At 46.1% G+C, this 19,479-nt stretch overlaps 2 protein-coding genes across 5 annotated transcripts; one reads left to right on the top strand and one right to left on the bottom strand.

The window, feature by feature from the left end:
* Window positions 1–5,373: 5,373 nt before the first annotated feature.
* Window positions 5,374–15,478, bottom strand: dok1b (docking protein 1b). Of its 2 annotated transcripts, none has more exons than XM_037480671.2 (5): window positions 15,118–15,478; window positions 9,057–9,374; window positions 8,545–8,647; window positions 8,283–8,455; window positions 5,374–7,664 (listed from the first exon to the last, which is right to left on the bottom strand). In XM_037480671.2, the coding sequence occupies exons 1-5, from the start codon at window positions 15,172–15,174 to the stop codon at window positions 6,294–6,296; spliced, it is 2,022 nt and encodes a 673-aa protein (XP_037336568.2). In that variant the 5' UTR covers window positions 15,175–15,478; the 3' UTR covers window positions 5,374–6,293. The 2 variants fall into 2 exon arrangements, with proteins under 2 accessions (XP_037336568.2, XP_062417379.1); XM_062561395.1 differs by having other exon boundaries at window positions 5,375–7,664; window positions 8,545–8,644.
* Window positions 15,479–16,153: 675 nt separating this feature from the next.
* Window positions 16,154–19,020, top strand: nagk (N-acetylglucosamine kinase). Of its 3 annotated transcripts, none has more exons than XM_037481143.2 (10): window positions 16,154–16,296; window positions 16,723–16,807; window positions 16,921–17,019; window positions 17,122–17,263; window positions 17,566–17,676; window positions 17,753–17,865; window positions 17,969–18,056; window positions 18,143–18,240; window positions 18,342–18,420; window positions 18,550–19,020. In XM_037481143.2, exons 1-10 carry the CDS (start codon window positions 16,268–16,270, stop codon window positions 18,750–18,752), a joined length of 1,047 nt encoding a protein of 348 aa, XP_037337040.2. In that variant the 5' UTR covers window positions 16,154–16,267; the 3' UTR covers window positions 18,753–19,020. The 3 variants fall into 3 exon arrangements, with proteins under 3 accessions (XP_037337040.2, XP_062417710.1, XP_062417727.1); XM_062561726.1 differs by having other exon boundaries at window positions 16,280–16,314; XM_062561743.1 differs by lacking the exon at window positions 16,154–16,296 and adding an exon at window positions 16,598–16,621.
* Window positions 19,021–19,479: the final 459 nt, after the last annotated feature.

Below are 19,479 nucleotides of genomic sequence, written 5' to 3'. Positions count from 1 at the left end.
CCGCCCCCTCGCCCTCGTTCTCTCCCGCTCGCCCCTTGCTTCTTTTTAGTGGCGAGCACAGAGGCGCTGAGTTGTCGTGTGTGAATATTCATACATTAGTTCAGACGGAACAACAGACAGCCTGTCTCTCTCCAGAAAAGGTCAAAAGGGCAGAAGCCAAAAGGTCCTCTTTTTCAAAGTGGAAGGACATCGGGCCGTCGTTAAATGTCACCCGAATAAGGAGGCGCGAGCAACTGTTCTCCAGAGTGTGAATGTGTTCACAGAAGATCATTTTGGCGCCGTGGCAAGTTTTTAACCCCGATTCAGCAGTTCTTCTGCAGTTGAAGAAAGTTCTTTGTTCGTTGTTGGTTTTGTGCGCCACACAAACGCCCTTATCTCATATCTCGTACCGTTGACTCACTCGTGTTCCTGTTCGGTTTTAGAGGTGTTTCTGATGACTGATTTCAATCAGCTTCTGGAAATCAAATCAAATGTCACTTATGTTCGTTTTTAGGTGTCAATTCAACATCCTGTAGGTTCTCCATATTTATAGATTTATATATTAAACTTCTCTCAGAGGTGTATTGCAACACTGTAGGAGCTCTTTGTTAATAAACTGCAACTAAGTAACATTCAGGTGGGAGGATTAGCTTTGTTCTCATCACTTTTAACCTTTAACACCCTCTGGTTTGACAGCAGATTGACGAGATATGTTGGGAGAGATCAGACTAACCTTTGCAGATCTTGTGAAAAATAACTTCCCGTCTTGAAAATGATTTAAGCATGACAATGCATTTTCTTTCTTTTTCTTATGTTGACCAGAACCAACTAGCTCAAACTTCTTCTTCTTTCTACCATCCTCAACTAGAAATGAGGCGACGTCAAGAAACGGCACATATTCTATTCATCCATTCTCAATATATTGCCCTAAATGGTCAGGTGTTTTGATGAGATAAGAATCATCTAACTGTTTTTTACAACCTAATGCTACACCCACAGCCCACTGGCACTATTTAAAGCCTCCCCTGACTGCTCGTACCGTGAAGCCTGTACCTAAATATCACCACATATGCTCTCTTTTCGGAAGGGTGGTCCCATTGTGTCCTCTGGCACTTTGCATATGTGGTTTGCTATATATATATATATATATATACACTCACCGGCCACTTTATTAGGTACACCTGTCCAACTGCTCGTTAACACTTAATTTCTAAGCAGCCAATCACATGGCGGCAACTCAGTGCATTTAGGCATGTAGACATTGTCAAGACAATCTCCTGCAGTTCAAACCGAGCATCAGTATGGGGAAGAAAGGTGATTTGAGTGACTTTGAACGTGGCATGATTGTTGGTGCCAGAAGGGCTGGTCTGAGTATTTCAGAAACTGCTAATCTACTGGGATTTTCACGCACAACCATCTCTAGGGTTTACAGAGAATGGTCCGAAAAAGAAAAAACATCCAGTGAGCGGCAGTTCTGTGGGCGGAAATGCCTTGTTGATGCCAGAGGTCAGAGGAGAATGGCCAGACTGGTTCGAGCTGATAGAAGGGCAACAGTGACTCAAATAATCACCCGTTACAACCAAGGTGGGCATAAGAGCATCTCTGAACGCACAGTACGTCGAACTTTGAGGCAGATGGGCTACAGCAGCAGAAGACCACACCGGGTGCCACTCCTTTCAACTAAGAACAGGAAACTGAGGCTACAATTTGCACAAGCTCATCGAAATTGGACAATAGAAGATTGGAAAAACGTTGCCTGGTCTGATGAGTCTCGATTTCTGCTGCGACATTCGGATGGTAGGGTCAGAATTTGGCGTCTACAACATGAAAGCATGGATCCATCCTGCCTTGTATCAACGGTTCAGGCTGGTGGTGGTGGTGTCATGGTGTGGGGAATATTTTCTTGGCACTCTTTGGGCCCCTTGGTACCAATTGAGCATCGTTGCAACGCCACAGCCTACCTGAGTATTGTTGCTGACCATGTCCATCCCTTTATGACCACAATGTACCCAACTTCTGATGGCTACTTTCAGCAGGATAAAGCGCCATGTCATAAAGCTGGAATCATCTCAGACTGGTTTCTTGAACATGACAATGAGTTCGCTGTACTCAAATGGCCTCCACAATCACCAGATCTCAATCCAATAGAGCATCTTTGGGATGTGGTGGAACGGGAGATTCGCATCATGGATGTGCAGCCGACAAATCTGCGGCAACTGTGTGATGCCATCATGTCAATATGGACCAAACTCCCTGAGGAATGCTTCCAGCACCTTGTTGAATCTATGCCACGAAGAATTGAGGCAGTTCTGAAGGCAAAAGGGGGTCCAACCCGTTACTAGCATGGGGTACCTAATAAAGTGGCCGGTGAGTGTATATATACACACACCCACACACACACACACACACACGTGTTAATGCCATGACTAGCAGCTAGTGGTTTACAATCAACAGGAAACACTTTCTGAGGTTTTGATACACCATGAAATGAGCGTAGCGAGGTGACCTTTCGCTGAGGCGTTTGGTCTCCTTTTGCAGACACATATTTATGTATCGCAGTCAGCGTGGACTTTGGCTGACGAGCTGCGCGTAGTTCGGTGGATGCACTCCTCGGCTTCCTGTTTTCTTGAAGTGAAAGGCATTCGGTTCAGTTTAACATTTTTTAATTCCAAACATTATATTTGCATTGTGTCTCGATGTACCATTCACTCCGAACAGAATAAAATAATCTCTTTCTGTCTCCCAAACTGTAGTAAACCGTCTCCTTCCTGTATTTGTCCTCAGTGGGCGACGGCACAGATTCGACCCGCTCCCTCACAAGCAAAAGGCGAGTGAGAACAGAAAGAGGAAGTGCATCTTTGAGGGGAAGTGAAGAGGTTAGGTCAGCGGGGGGGGGGGGGTTGAGGACCTGAACCCTAAATCCTGCACAGTTCTGGGAAGCTGAGGAAAAATCGGGAAATGGGATGTGCGGATTAGCATGAGACAGAAGTCGTGAGCGTTGTCACTGAGCCTCGTCAGGAAATGAAGCTCTGAACAAATATGACAACTTGACTGCTCGCAGCTAAAAATAAATCCTGGTGGTCCAGCGGGGTCAAGAGGAAAAGGGACAGATTCAGGTGGGTCAGAATGAACTCTTCTTATGTGCGCATCTCATATTTCCATGTCTTGTGTACCTATACGTTCAAAAAGAAAGAGGAAATGCAGCTCGTGTGGGTTTTATATTCAGAGATGCAGCTGAGAGGTGAGGCGGGGTTTGGGGGGGGGGTTTCGCCAGATACAGATGTGGGCTGTTTCCGAGTTAACCAGTTATGTAATGAAGTATCACATTAACACATGTAACAGATACAAAATAGTGGCAAATGTTATTATGGTAATGACCATTATTTTTGACCTCATAATCTCAGTTATTTTTAGCTTCTAAAGTTCCTGGTTTAGACCAAAACTGCACCACCGTTTCAAAAGGTGACCGTTGGGTTTACAGCACGTTTTACTGCCCCCGAAGCGGCTCAAAGGTCAAGTCATGCACGTTGGACAGTTTGGGTTTAATGGTAGGGCAAACACTGCTGTTCTCTTTCAGTAAGTCTGAGAGAGAGAGCGAGAGGATCACACAATGGCGAGGACAGACCGAGAAGAGGACAGGAAGACTGTGGGGCGCGTGTGTGGGTGGGTGACACGTTTGCATGCAGACATGCAGAGACCTCAATTCTGCAAATAAAACTCTCTGGCTAAATATAGCCCCGTGTGGCCAGAAGCGACACACGCACGCGGGTCGATCTGTGAAGCTATCGCGTCCATCACAAGTCTTGAAACTGTTATGAGGTTTCTGACATGCTTTCAGTCTGAGGCTCCCAACCTTGAGAGCATGCACACACACACACACACACACACCACACACACACATAGGAACCCACACATGGTGATATGGCAGCAACACATCCACATCCTTGACAAACCATAAACTGAACAAACTTGACAGCAGCAGGCCTTTTTGTACGCTGTGACACGTAAGTACGCACGCACACATGCACACACACACACACACGCACACACACCACTTTTACGCAGTTAGTTGAGCTGTTGTGCAGATGCATAAAAGGTCAAAGCAGATGGGGGGATAAATGTGAGGGAAGGAAGAAGAGGAGGTGACAGACGAGCTTCCTGCAGCACACGAGCAAACTGAACGGACGAGTGTTCTGATCAGTCAATATGTTTTGTTATTGATACTAGTACTCCCATGGTATTTGAGGTCTTTAGAACCAGAGCGTAAACCCTCACGAGACACGGGAACTCGCCACTGAAGCCGAAAGGGATAACGCAAGTGTCATACTGTCAACTTACTCAAAATAGGAGGAACTACAGCAAAAACAGGGTTATCTAATCAAAATCCATTAATAGAAAGTCTGCATTACAAACACTATGAAAGTTTGTTGCATTATGGGGGAATGAGCCCAATATGTTCAGTTTAACACTTGTGTCTGACCGTTAAATATTCAGCCCAATCAAGAAAAAAAAGAACCTTCAAAAGAAATGTTTTATATACTTCTGTTGTTTCTGCAGATAAGCCACAGAAAGGTACGGTATGGTTTCCATGGATACACTCACAAATACAATGGTTGAAGAGTACCTTTGGAAGGGTCATTTGTGAAGCAGAATAATTTCCCATTTGAGATTTCCCTCTCGGTGGTTTACGGTTCACTTCATGACCAGAAATTGGGAAGTCTTCCACACGCTGACTTTAAATGTGTGAACAGCTGGCTTTGGATTTTCCAATGAGGACGCCTTGAGCCACATTAAAGAAATAAATGTTGACAGTGGTGAAAACACCAGCATAAAGTGTGTGTGTGTGTGTGTGTATAACAGAAGGGATTTTTTTTCCACGACAGGTGCACCCGGTTTAACAAATAACCCAGATGTTTGTCATGGCTCTTTCTCTTCCTCTGCCTGCCCTTTCTCCTGTGTCTGAAAGGACGGAAGACCAGTCGGAGGATTGAGCCTCGATACGTAATAAAGTTACTTTTGGAGGATTTTCCAGTCCAGAAAGTGTTCCACCAGCTGGTGGCTAAATAAAGAAAAGAAAAGGGAACGGGATCGAGGGGATGAAGGGATGCGGCGGCGAACACTCTGTACTCTGTACCCGATACGCGAGCCAACCTCAGGCCCAGGAGAAACACCCGCATCGTCAGCGTCCTTGGACGCTTTCATCCCTTCTTCCTCTCCATTCAGTCCCTCCATCCTGCCCTCCTCGTACGGTATCTCTGTGCACGCCGTGTTCCAGCAAACAGCCGGCCGCCGCGTTAACGGTCACCGGAGCAACCGGACAACAGAATGAATGCGGAGCGGCTGAAAGGAAGGGAGAGAAGAAAGCCTTTGCTTATTATATTCTAGGCTCCACTTTTAACGGTGCGATTAAGTGGTTGGAAACCCGACGGAAGAAAAACAAAAACAGAGGGTTGCAGAGAGAGAGAGAAAGAGAGAGGAGGGGGGGAGGGGGGGGGTGATGTCAGACCGGTTAACAGGTCTAGAACAGAAAGTCTTTAAAACACTATAAACTGTCTGATCGGGACAGACGGTGCGCCTGTTCTGCAGCCATTTTTATTTATAGTTATATTTACAGATAGCACAGCTGGTTCTGACACATTCACAGACTGACACACATTGCAGGGGATCGACTGAGATACTATTATCTTGTGTCTTTATAACACAAAAGCCCACAGGAGGATCATGTGAGCCCATCACCTCTTCACGGTCCATTTATGCCTGTTTCCAAGATCTATTTTTCATGCTTCCTCCAAAACAGTAAAAAAGATTTTGGTGAAGGCGTAGAACTCAAAACCAAAGAAGTGCAAAAGCATGTTTCCCAGTTATTTCATCAGGATGACAGACATTTTAAGAAAGAAGAGCCAAGCCACTCGGCCTGCAGGCCGGGCTCCTTCGTGTGTGTGTGTGTGTGTGTGTGTGTGTGTGTGTGTGTGTGTGTGTGTGTGTGTGTTTGTGTTCCAGAAAAGCGGCTGATTCCAACCACACTGTGGCTTAGTACTCTAGTTATGGGTTTGACCATGCAAACACTATTTCTCAAAACACACCCTCACCCACACATGACCTACGATAGGTGCACTCCATGTTCCATAACGTGTTCTCGTAGCTCTGAGCAGATCTACTCCAGATGAATCCATCGGAGAAAATGTGCTTAGTCCCTACAAAAAACTGCAAGAATAAAAAAAAAAAAGCATAGCTCGAGTCTTCTGCCATAACTGCATCCACTGTTCTTAGTTGTCGTTGTTTTTGTCCGAGTCTCTTTTATAAAAACCGGGGGGTCAAACATTTCCCAGGTTGTCATAGATGATATCAGGTGATCTTGGCAGGGGCTGGTGCTGCTGGTTGAGCCACGAATGAACAAACGCAGGTTTCTGCTTGGACACCTGGCTGTACACCACCCTCCCCCCGTCTCCCCCGTCCACCACATTGTTGTGGTTGTTGTTGTTCACGTTGCTGCCTGGACCCGCGTGTTTCCCATGGGGCAGCGGCTCCTTTCGAGCGAAAACGCCCCTGGCTGGTTTGGGCGCGGTGAAGGGTTTGGGCCCCTTGGGACCCGGGGGTAGCGGCGTGCCGCCGCGGCTCTTGCCCGTCTGGGGAGGGGAGGGTCCGTGGGAGGGGCTGCTGTAAGTCCCCTCCAATCCTGACAGGCACTCCTGTCTCCTGTGGCTGTGGGGCTCCAGACGCGCCTCGTTGTAAACGCTCGCCCCCAAACCGGCGGGCACGCTCGCGGCTCCTTTGGCGCAACCCTCGGGTTCGTCGTATATGTGCTCCGGTCGCGCGGCGGAGGCGGGCGAGGAGGCCCCCACCGCTGGACATCCCGGGGGGGGAGGTCGCCAGTTGCCGTTGCCGCCTCTCCCTCCCAGCGCGGGCTCGTTCAGACCCAGCGCGCTCGTCTTCTGGTTCAGCTCCATGTTGATCCGGTCGTACAAGTGCGAGTACAAGTCCGGGGGCTTCCTGTGGTTGCTGCCTACGGTGTGGTGATCCCCCTGGGCGCCGCCCGCCGAAGCCTCGTCTCCCACCTGCCGGAGGCGCGGGGCGGGCACCGGGAGGGCGGACGCGCCGCTGGTCTGGCTTTGACCTTTGATGCTGTCCACCGGGTCGGAGTACAGGCATTCAGCGCCGTGCGGAGGCAGGCGGACAGAATCCGCCGGCTCAGAATAAAGATTTGTGTGTTCGTCAGCTGAGCCCAGGGTCTTTGTCGCCGCCTGCCCCCGGGGCGACTTTGAAAGCCCTACCCCGCCTCCCAAACTCCCCGACATGGCCGGCGGTTCTGGTAAGCTCCTGCCCTTGAGTCCTATGGCGGCGCTTTGCCCTCTTCCCCCCCCCCCATCCTCGCCCTCCCTCTTCCCGAGGACACCGTCGGCGGAGCCCGGTTTGCTGCCGCCCGAATCTCCGTCTGCCTCCCGGCTGCTGCAGCTGCCGCCGCTGTCGCCGCTCCCCGGGGCGGCGCCGCGTATGTGCTGCAGGGACGCCGGGCAGTCCGGGTCAAAGTGGACGGGGAAGCTGAGCTGGTGCTCCTCGGCCAGCACCTTTTGCGACTGGATGGCCTGGTCCACCAGCGTGAAGATCTCGTTGCCCTGCTTGGTCTCAAAAGTGAAGTTGCCGGGGCCCGAGTCGCAGCGCCGGCCCGCCTCGAACGAAAACATGAGCTGGGGGAATAAGGAAGGGGAAATGTTTGAATGTGTTTTACGCGTGAAAGTGGGGATTAAAGTATGTGAGACTGAATAAGTATATACGAGGTGTCTGAAGGAATGCTGAAATGGAACTGAGGTATTGGAAGCTAGTCACAGCACTTTTTAGGGTCATTTATTATTTTCTTGGAACAAAAAGGCTGCTTGCTTCCCTTTTCCATTGTACCGCATTTCTATTTTATTACTTCAGCGCTTTCCGTTACTGTTCTAACACAAACTTTCGTTTCATCATTATAGAGACTGCGTCTTCTTTTTACCGTGTGTAACATCTCAGGAAATCAGTCATCAGTCATGCATCATTAAACAAGTCAAGTCAAGCCTGACAGACACTTTAAAGGTCATGGGCCTTTTTTTAAGACCTCTGGTCGCTGGGGAGCATCTAAGTGACACAAACACAACCAGACCCCAAAGCTGTAAATCCTCTTTAGCAGCGAGAGACTGACCGCACGGAAGCTAAAAGTATCATTTGCGCTTCCTGAATACCATCGTTGAAGTTCGGACTGAACTATAACACGTCAAACTTCCTCTGCCAGAGATCTTCTTTTTTTTTTTTTTTCACAAATCGCAGCCACCCACCCGGTCCCGCCCGTATCTCCTCAGCAGCTTGTAGGGCCACACCAGAATGTTCCTCTTGGTTTTCGGCTCCTTCAAGATCAAGGTGTCGCTTTCAGCCTTCAGCCAGTAGCTGCCGGCCAGCCCGCAGCGCTCCGACGCCTCGGTCCGCTGGGCGCTCACCCAGAACACGTTCACTGCGGCGAGAGGGGAGGAGGTGAGGCGGCCCCGTTGCCATGGCGAATGATTCGCTGTGATGCAGTGCATCCCCAAAAGGTGTCCTTACCCTCCTCTCTGGAGTAATAGATGAGGTTTTCAGACATCCGCAGGTCTTGGGTCCTTCCGTCGCATTCCGCAGCAGCAGTGCTGCTGCTGCCGCCTCCTCCCTGCTGACACAACAACACGGAGAACACAGTCAGCCAGCTGAGAGAGAGTTGCCAAATTCGTTCGGGAGTTTTTGCTTTTGGGGTTTGGAACAAAACATTCCAGAAAGGGGAAAGAGGAAAAAGAAAAGAGTCACAGAGAGACAACCGAGGACGGAGCGGATGAAGTCGACCCTCCGGCTTCCTCTGCAAATGTCTTTAACAATAGTGCACGTGCGAGTGCACACAATACGAGCCGTGGCCTGTACACGCGCTCCTATGTGGGACATTTTGGAAGTCATACAACAAAAGCAATTAATCGGGAATCCCAATTGAGAGCCGAATTTAGAGGACTGGCTTCCCTCCAAATGGAAATCTTTTTTGTGAATAAGCTCAAACCTCACAGGACGCACGGCGAGAAAAGGTGTGAGGATACCTGAAATGCAATGTCACACATGGTGTCCATCCAGTCTTTGGCGACGTTCTTCTCCGCAGCGAACACGTACGTCTTGTCGTTGGTCTCCACGCAGATGGCGGCCATGTTGTCTTTGGGACAGCTCTCCGTCAGAGCCGGAAGGATGGAAATGCACTCAGACAAGCGGATGATCTTCTTGTCGAGCTTCCTGGTTTTCTCATTGGACCCGGCTCCGGAGCCGCCGGCGGCCACGCCCCCTCCGCTCGAGTCGAAGAACTCCAGGCGGGCGATGCCGTTTTGACTGGCGGGGTAGAGGACGAACCAGTTCTTCTTCCATTTCTGATGAGCGGAAGAGTTAAAGAGGAGAAAATGAAAGCTGCGCTAATCAATATTGGCGTGTGTGTGTGTGATGTGAAGGTTGTAGAATCGGACCCAGTAGGTTCATCCTTTTAACATACATTTCGTCAACATTTCAATGTCTTTCTTTTAAGTTTCCAGCCTGTGTAAATTCCATTTTTGAGATATTTTTTTTTATTTTCAAGCATATTTTTGGTGTTGTTTGAATCTTTTCTAGATCTTTAGATGTTCTTTATGTAGACGTTACATTTGTATAACAATAAGCAACACACATTTTGTTTCCTCTAAAGATCAGTAAACCAATAACAGAAGGCTATTTCTGAAGGCTGGACGGGGATGACACACATCTGTCCTTCTAACATCTGTCAGGGTCAAGGAGGATCATTTCAGACATCATGAAGTGAAAGAATGCAGAGATACGAATACACACTTGCCATTGTTTTTCGATCAGCACCACTGGTATAGATCGAATCCCTTACAGCATTGGTAGAGGCTGTAAAAGTTTAGTGTGACAAACTACAAGGACACAGTGTTCAATACTGAAAATAACGAGGAAGTGTGCTGTGGCCCCTCGCAGGTTAAAAATATGACCCCCGTCTAAAAGTAGGTGACGGGTACGATCGTCTCTCTCTGGGGACGGCAGTGAGGAAGCGACCACAAACAATGAGCTTCTTCCTCCGCGGCGACAAAAACAAGGGACGCAAACAAACAACATGACTCAAAACACAACAGAATGACGAGCATTGAACCTGACACACTGCATGTGAGATTATGTGGTATCGCCACAGAGACAAGCATGTGTGGAACTGTCAATACTGGTGTGGAAGGTCCCTGTCCTCCTCTGTACCCCCTGAACGTGTGTGAGGGTGTGTGTTTTTGGCGACCGCGCATCACGCTCTGCCTCATCTCGGCTACATTTATCCCGACGTGTCCCGTGTGACAGTGAGCCAGTGTGCACACTACCACAATCCTACTGTTTAATGCTGTAATACGCTTAAAACTTACTTACAGTAACTTCTGACCAGAACTGAAGGATGTTTTGACCATTTGGTTACCGATTGAGTTCTAACATGTCAGCTTGTTTGCTCTCATTCACACCATGGAGATCTTAAAAAGTATTTAACCCTCAGAGCAATTTAACTGAAAGTCAAAACATGCACATGTGCGTACACACTCCCACCCCATTAGCTGACTGCCAGAAAGGGCAGGAAATGTGTGGGATTGTCATCACCCAGGATACTCTTCACTTCCTTCTTTTGCCTCCAGGTGGGTCTCAGTGCAAGTGTATGCGCGTGTGTGTGTGTCCGTTGTGGACCGTCTGCAGCAGCGCACAAGTGCATGCGATTCCACAGAGAGACAAATGTGTGATTGTACGGCCGTTGAAATGTGTTCTTTAGGCGTGTGTGTGTGTGTGTGTCTGCAATGGAAACAGCTGCTCCATATAAGGCAACAGACCGTTATCAGCCACATCACACAAAGTGGAAATTATGCAAAAGGTTCATGACAGAGCGAGAGGGAGACATACTTCCTCTCTGATTCCCCTGTTTGTTCACAGGATCTAAACAAACTGCCTCGGTGCGAGGTTTTGTTTCTCTGTTTTCACCAGTCAACAGTTCATGGCCTTTATGGTCAAGGTGGTAAATATCGCACTGAAAAAATGCCACTTTCAAGAAAAAGGGAAACACTGCTTCACTTTTGTTACTGAACGGTTTAGTTTTCCTTTTTTTAAATGGGCTGCATCGAGCTTGGGCAAATTAAAATCCATTACTATTGGGCCGTTACTTGTTGCCTGTTTGTTACTAACATGTAAATACTATTATAATACCAGCAGAATGAGAGCTGGAACGATGTCCATCTTACATCATTCCCAACGTGATGTAACCGTTCTGGGTCGGCCTTGCACAAAGTTTCTGTCCGTACAATAACACAATTATGGATTATCTGTCTGCATCAGATCTTCTGTATCAAGAAACATTTCAGAAGATCCAGTGACCAGTGTGTTTCTGTTCTGACATTGAACACTGGGGGCTGTTGCTGCAGTATTTCATGTCATGTCTTCAAAATCATTTTTGGTGATGATGATGCTATACATTTTGCCGTGGAGACCGGGAGCTGGAGCAGTGTGTGTGTGTGTGTGTGTGTGTGTGTGTGTGTGTATCCATGCACATTTCTGCTGCCCTAACATCAGTCCTCTGCTGTGTCTACACAATAAAACTCTCAAACGTGTCAAGGCTCCCGGAGAGGACGTCAGCAGCAGAAGAGACGAGTGGAGCGAAGTGAAGCGCACCAAGCCAAGTAAAAATATGCCTGATCTTTTTCACAGTAGGGTCACCAATGACGGGCATCCACACCACAAGCGGCTATTCCCGGGAGAAGATAAGCATTTCAAAAAACAGATAATGACGTCAATAAGTCACTAAGTGAAGAAAACACAACAGAATGACATATAGTCGGTGCCATTAGCAGTCCAAAACCCAGGAGCGTTCAGTTCAGCAGTTTGGAAGACTAAACAATGGTACATATTTTTGGGATCGACTAATGCGTTCCATGTCGATCGTTCTGCTCAGTGACGTTAAACATAATCCCCAAACTACCTCAAATGAAACTTGATGAACGTAAGGCAACTTTTAAAGCGCTTTTTGAGGCAATAAAAAGAACACCCACCGTATATATATTAAATATATACACTGTATAACTTAATTAGAACAAGTACCCACTGTCACCTGCAGAGAACAGAATCAAACGGATTCTTTTTCAAGTGTTGTTTCTCACCGTTTGGAAGGGAACACAAACGATTGAGCGTTTACCAAATGGCCGAAGCACTCACCAAACAAAGTGCAACGGCCAAACGCAAACCGTGACGGAACATGATTTCATGGAAAAAGGAAGTCAAACATGAGACAGCAGTGTCTCTCGTGTGTCTCCAGTGACACCCGACACACCTCACACACCGGCCACGCAGTCTACTGGACCTCAACACTGGCATTTTCGGGACGCCGACCCCTTGGCTTTCCTTAAAAGACGGTCCCTGTGATTACTAGTGTGAAAACCCTGTGTTTCTTTTGCATTGCTGTACCTTTTATGTTTTGATTGGGATATGTTTTTCGTTTGAATACAGCTGTTTCCCCTCACTAGATGGGCTTCCTTGTTTGGTATTTGATTTCATTTACACTTTTGCATGGGGGGGGTGGTACAATATTGTGTTTTTTTACAGAGGCGATTACAGAGAAGGGAAAAAGCTCTTATATTATTTCATGCTGATTTGCATGAGCAAAAAAATGAGAGTGAAATTCATTTTTCTCCAATTTACAGAAACTATTAGAAATACTTTAAAGGAAGAACTGATCATCGTTTCTGCACACGCTTGATCATTTCTTTCCACTGAGCTTGACCAGATCATGCTGCAGAGAAATACACTCTCACACGTCAAGGTAGAGACAAACAATCTGCCGTTTATTTCTTAGAAATACGCAATGTAACATCTGTGACGTTACCTGAGACGAAAACAACAAAGAGAACATCACAGAAATTAGTCTAGTCTATTCCATTAGACAATGTGTGTAATGCTACTGTTCTTCTCGAGCTTCCAGCTGCTGACATCCACATCAAACCAAACGTTTTTTTTGCAGTAACAGTAAAAAGGCAATGCGTGTGGCAGACAGGTGGATGCACGTACATACAGCTCCTTCACCGCAAAATCACATCGGAACTGCTGTACGTCTTAGACCCAGGATGACAACACAAAAAGCAAAAAGCTCTCCAACTCAATCAACTTCATCAAGCACGGGTCCTTTGGACTGAAGGCAACTGTGGATGTGGACGTACACATTGCCACAAATACTTGGCATGCAGTGTGACGCTTTGGAGGTTAGTGCATACCCTTGAAACACTGTGTGCATTGAACTTTGAAATATGCTGGGTTCAGCTAATCTAACGCTTCCCAAAGTGAGGGGCAATCATTGTGGGCACATGGAGCCGAACAAAAAGAGAATTCATCGGAAATCATCTAGGAATATTGAACATAAAAGGAAAGGCTTCAGTTAAAAGATTACAGTAAGCAACACGGACATATTTTTGACAGAAAAACCAAAATAATATCTATTGATAAAACACAAGCATTTTCATCTAGTTTGCCATCAGTATAGCTGGAGTGCCTCTGTGTCTTTTATGTGAATCAACTCTATTCTTCCTTAAATTGATTTTTTTCCGAGCAGAAGTTGAGAAACAGTCAAAAAAGGTCAAATTGAAAAGCAAACCGCGATGCATTTTGACAGTTTACATCTTCAGTGACGTCACATTAAAATCCCATTTTCTGACCCCGTGAGAACGAGCCTTTATGATTATTTGCGTATGTCCACTGACAGCTACTACGATTGCATAATTCACCCCGCAAACCTCAAACCGGTTTCGACACACTGAGATCTGCCATCGCTCTGCTTCCTGTGCCATTCTTTTTTACTTTGGAGCATGTTTTTATCCACTTTAATTTTCATCCGGCTCAACTCTGCAAAGATGACATACGATTTGTCAACACGAGGGGATTCTCTTTACTCCCACTCTATTGTGTTTTCCACTGCTTACAGAAGGCATCGAGTGAGAATATCTACTGTGGATTCGCGATTTCAGGGCAGGAAACGGGGCCGGAACGTTCCGTTGATCCCTGTCATATGACCAGAGAGAGAGAGAGAGAGACAGACAAAGACCCTCTTACAAATCTGAACGAGTAAATTAGTTGTTGTCCAGCTGTGCACTTAGACCAAAGGCAGGGCCGAGGACCGGATCAAGCACACACACACACACACACACACACACACACACACACAGGTGCTGTCACTGACATTTAACAGAGTCCTGCTGTCTGATGTATGTAACTAAAATGAGTGCACCAAAGTGACTTGTTGACAGCGTTTTGCAGTGCTGTGAACAGCGGATTGTGCAGCTTGATTGAAGAGGAACCAGTACAATAGCCGCTGTACTGAGACACATAACAACCACCAACCCTCAAACCTGTCCCGTCCACCTCTCTGTCCTCATCTCGCTAGTGCTTGTTACAGTGCGCACGGGTTTTATTACCTCATTAACAAAATGTGTTATTATCACACCCTCACGCGCAGAGATGCACAGCAGGTTTACTCCAGAAACCCAACCGCAGGACTTCCTCTATCTGCATCCAGATGGTGCGCCTTTGAAGAGCCAGGGCACAATGGCCAGCCTGTAAATGGGATCAGCATGTGCTCGATGTATGTGTCACGATCTAAAAATGCTGCTTCGTGGTGGCGTACAAGCAGGAATTGTACAAAGAAACATTTTTAAAGACTATGGATATGGGACACAAACTTCAGAAGGTGCCAGCACGAAGCCCAACTGTTCCCTCTGCTGCTGTGATGAGCCGCAGTGTCTCCGGGCCGACTTTGGGGTTATTTTATCACCAATGGTATCAAGAGTATGCTCAATCACCATTGTTATTATTTATATAAGACTCACACGAGGATGTTTGTGTCTAAGAAGCATTTTAACTTTTATTATTTTTAAGAGCTGCGATGGGTAGAATATCCTGTCCTCATACATTCCCGCTACATTATATTCGTGTCACATGTCTATCATTGACTATACGTTTGATGTTCTCCATCGACGCGTCTATATTATGGCGCTACGGGCAGACAGTTTCACTTTTTATCTGTATGTCTGTCAACCATTAACAGCCAATAACTTTTCCTGAACTTACCTTTCCAAACTTCTGATGCTGCACATAGAGTTGTCCCTCCTTGACGTGGGCGTCCATGCCCTCCAGACACCTTTCCTCTACAGAGACGAAATTCAACTTGAACTTGACTCACTTTGTCAGGGGTTTATTTTTCCTATATCCCCCTGGCAACTTCCCCCTTCTCTCGCTTCCGCCCCACGACCGTTAGGACGCATGTGTGTCGCAGCGCGGGCGCACGGATGAAGGTGTCACGGTGGGAATAAAAAGAAAAGAGGCCGAAAGCAGTTCCCGGGTGGTCCCGAGAAATTCTGAGAGGGTCCAGATTTTTTTCGATGGGTAACCTACCCGTCGCCCCTCTCCCCTCCTGTGACGCTTCAACAGAGGAAAGTCGCCTTAATAGATAACGAAGAGCTTCCGGCTGAGCGTTTCACAATAAGAGTCCAATTGACATGAGTTAATGTGATTTTTTTTTATTTGGTGTTTCTTCTGTAGCCTAACCAAAGAAAATGGGGGAATCAACGTGTCACCATAGGAGATCTTCGATGAAAACCCAGATAGTTTGAAAAAAATATGTATTGTTATGTTGTTATGTTACCATTTTTGAGTGTGGATCTGGTTTTTATTTATTTTTGTCCAAGTTATTAAACATCCGGTATAGTAGTCAGCCTGTGGGGCTTGACGCTGTTGTCTTTTTTTCAGGGGGCGTGAGCATAGCGAGTGTAGAAAAGTGAGCAGCGCATGGCATGGCAAACGCATCGAGGCGCTTCTATTCTTCCTCTCCTCCCTCTTATATAACCTCTCTGTTGGTTTCAGCTCGCTTTCTAATGCACATACAGACTATATGCATACCATAAAGTACACTGCATGTAACTATAGATGATGTGTATTTTGGAAAATAACCTGCAGGATATTATAGCATGACTGCATAACTGCAACTATTTCTTATTCAAACAAGTAAGACCAATTTCCTCCCTTTAGATATTTCAAGGATACTATGTCGGCATTATACAATATAACATAAAAATATGTGAATTGAATCAGTCGCGCCATGTTTTCACATGAAAATGACACCGATGTCACCTGCTGGTAGTTTACTATTACTGCAGGTTGGAGTTCATTGTCCCTCTCGCGATATTTGTGCACTGCCTGGACCTCAAACAGGAAGTAAGACATGGCGTCAGTGTTCGGTGGAGTAGAGGGGTGAGAATGAATTAAAATGTACATCAAACACGGACTTAGTCACAGTCGGCAAATGCGCGTGTGTGTGTGCTGCAGGTTTTTATTCGAGTTGTTTCTAGTTGTCACCGAGAAATGTACAGTGCTAGCTGTTACTTTTTTAGTTTCAGTCCATGGACTAGTCTCCTGACCGGGGCAGTTTTTTTGCTCTGTGTCTCGTGACCGGCTCCTCTCAATGTTTAGCAATGAACAAATAGCTGTTGTTTTTTAAAACTTTTTTTTGCCATTTTGTGTTTTGTGTCTTTGCTGCCTTTCCTGTCCGTTTGTATATCACAGAATATGCTTATCGGTTTGTGTTTTCTTGATAGTTATTTATAATATTGTACATACCAAATTATATATACAGTATGTATGTGTTTGTGTTTCTCTCATCCCACTCTCTGTGTCCAGTGGAGGGACCCACTCCAAAGCGGTGCTGGTGGCAGAAGATGGAAGGATCCTGGCCGAGACAAAGGGGCCATCCACTAACCATTGGGTAATGTTAAGAATGGATACATTTGGGGAGTTTGTGCATGTCGTGTATATTTACTTTGCATTAAACCCGAAAAGCCTGATTGCACGGAGATGTGTGTGACCATGTTGATGCAGTTGGTTGGGGTGGACAAATGTATTGAAACCATCAACGACATGGTCCAAAAAGCCAAGAAGGAGGCAGGGCTGGATCCGAACACGGCACTGTGCTCGTTGGTGAGTCAAAAGTGTTTGTAAACCATACAATAACCTCCAATTAAAGTGACCGAGGACGAAACAAGTGGACCTTTTCTAAACCCTGCTCCTCTGTATGTGCAGGGCATGTCTCTGAGCGGAGGGGAGCAGAAAGCTGCCATCGACAAACTGATTGCCGACATGAAGCAACGTTTCCCAACTCTCAGCCAGCACTACTTCATCACCACGGATGCAATTGGCGCCATGGCGACCGCCAGCAATTGCGGTGACTAGTCTATTTCTATTTCTTTCATTGTAGTTCAGTCAATCCTCAGCACAAAACTTCCACTAAACTTTGCTGGAGGTTTCGTACCATCTACATTAATATCAGTTCTATTTGAAAACATAATCTTAAAATGTTATGACAAGGAAGCGTGAGTGAGACTTTGCCCCCTTAGGTGTGGCTGAATCAAAGTGATATTATTTATAGTGTGTCTTTTCACACTTTATGGCTTGATGACATCAATGCAGCCATAGTTATTGTCATATAATAGCAGTCAACTCAGACTGTCTCTGTTTTATCCGCAGGAGGTGTTGTGTTGATATCAGGGACCGGTTCTAACTGCAAGCTAGTCAATCCTGATGGCTCACAGATCGGCTGTGGAGGCTGGGGTCACATGATGGGGGACGAGGGAGGAGGTAACCATGGCAATATGTGTATGAATGATGTATAGCTTTACGGATTTGGTCCAAACCTTTCAGTCGTCTTTCTCAGCATTCTGGATCTCTCACTTGGCGGTGAAGACAGTGTTTGACGCCTTGGACAACCTGGTTGCTCCTCCTCATGATGTTACGCATGTCAGAAAGGCAATGGAAGAGTACTTTCAGGTGAGATTGCAACAGCAGTGATGCAAGGATATCCGCTTTTCGAAGTTTTCGGAAGTGTGCCAGTCAGGTTAAGAAATATACCTTGAATTAATACTTATTAAAGGTGTCAAATCTGATGGGGATGCTGCCACACCTCTACAGAAACTTCCAGAAATCCCACTTTGCCGGTTTGTGCAAAAAGCTGGCTGAAGGTAGGCGGCAAATCCTTTCCTGCTTAGTTCTTGCAAGGTGGCAGGCAGAGTGGAAGGTTGAATAAAACGTATTTGTGTGCATGTAGGTGCAGACGCAGGGGACGCTCTCTGTCGATATGTGTTTACTCAGGCGGGGAGAGTCCTGGCAAAACATGTGGAAGCAGTTTTACCAGCAGCACAAGAGGTAATGTACAGACAAACACACACACACACACACACACTCTGCTTCCACTCATCGGTTATAAGCATTCACACGTGACTCTATTCTACCCTCTCTGGCGACAGCCTTTATTGAGTGGTGACCTCGGCCTCCATGTTCTGTGTGTGGGGTCAGTTTGGAAGAGCTGGGAGCTTCTGAAGTCTGGTCAGTGGCCCATACATTTCCTTAACTGGTCTTTCCATTATTTTGAGTTTGAAAGCGATAAAGAAATGGAAAGTTCCTCCAAATCTCAGCATCGGCTTTTCCTTTCTGTATTTCTTTATCTCTGATTAGGGTTCACTGAGGTTTTGGATGAAGTGGCGTCATCTGGCAAGTTCAAGGGCCGTTTCCATGGCTACTGCCTCCTGATTCTGCAGCAGTCGTCAGCCCTGGGCGGCGCCAGTCTTGGGGCTCAGAGTATTGACAAAAGGTTAACCATGGATTACCACGCTAATGCCAAAGTCTTCTACAAACACACTTTTAACAGCATCCAATGAGACTGCAGCTGCACCTTCTGTGAATCTTAACCAATCAATGTTTAACTAAAGGGAAATCTTATTGTACAATAGAAAGTTCTACGCCTCTCTTAAGATGATGTTAATAATGATTGTGTAATAATGTGGATTTTTTCTCACCACAAGATACCAAGGAGGTGGTTGAACATTTTCCACATCTGCATAAATTTCATTTCATAAATCTTTGCACTTTCGCAATACTTGTTTACATGTATAATAAAATCGACTGTTAATTGTTAACAGACAACTCCTTCAGTGTTGTTAATATCTGTAGGTTTTGAAATCCTAACTGTTGATATTTTATACTTATCCTAGGCAGAGAAATGTAAAACTTGATATAGTTTTTGAAGGATGTTTGCAGTATTGTTTCTTTACTGGTGGCTACTGCTATTAAGAACCCTCCACTAAATGAATTTGATCATCTTATGAAGAGTTCTCGTCCAAAGAAGCTTGTCTACGATCAGCAGAGGTTTAACATAAAAATATATATAATTATATAAAGCCGCTCAAAAATACTGTCACGTTTGGATGATGGCTCTTTTTTAAACTTGGATTCATATTTTCAGTCGTCATGCTAAAACTGGACTGTTTGATTCCGTAGAATCCGTAAAACAATAAGTCAAAACGACAAGCATTGAGGTTTTTCTGTTTATTAAATTACATCTGATGCCGGGTGCACAAAATTTAAACAGCAGATCTAAGATGCGTG

Source organism: Pungitius pungitius, chromosome 1 (assembly GCF_949316345.1).
Source record: "Pungitius pungitius chromosome 1, fPunPun2.1, whole genome shotgun sequence".
Taxonomy (NCBI): Eukaryota; Metazoa; Chordata; class Actinopteri; order Perciformes; family Gasterosteidae; genus Pungitius; species Pungitius pungitius.
This window is presented reverse-complemented; position numbering and strand designations above follow the sequence as displayed.

Coding starts and splice junctions, on each gene's coding strand:
- dok1b (XM_037480671.2), bottom strand. CDS start 15,174: ATGGACGCCCACGTCAAGGAGGGACAACTCTATGTGCAGCATCAGAAG. Junction 9,375..15,117: donor AGCATCAGAAGTTTGGAAAG/GTAAGTTCAGGA, acceptor TCCGCTCATCAG/AAATGGAAGAAGAACTGGTT. Junction 8,648..9,056: donor TGTGTGACATTGCATTTCAG/GTATCCTCACAC, acceptor TTGTTGTGTCAG/CAGGGAGGAGGCGGCAGCAG.
- nagk (XM_037481143.2), top strand. CDS start 16,268: ATGGCGTCAGTGTTCGGTGGAGTAGAGGG. Junction 17,264..17,565: donor GGCGACCGCCAGCAATTGCG/GTGACTAGTCTA, acceptor TTTTATCCGCAG/GAGGTGTTGTGTTGATATCA. Junction 18,421..18,549: donor CTGGGAGCTTCTGAAGTCTG/GTCAGTGGCCCA, acceptor ATCTCTGATTAG/GGTTCACTGAGGTTTTGGAT.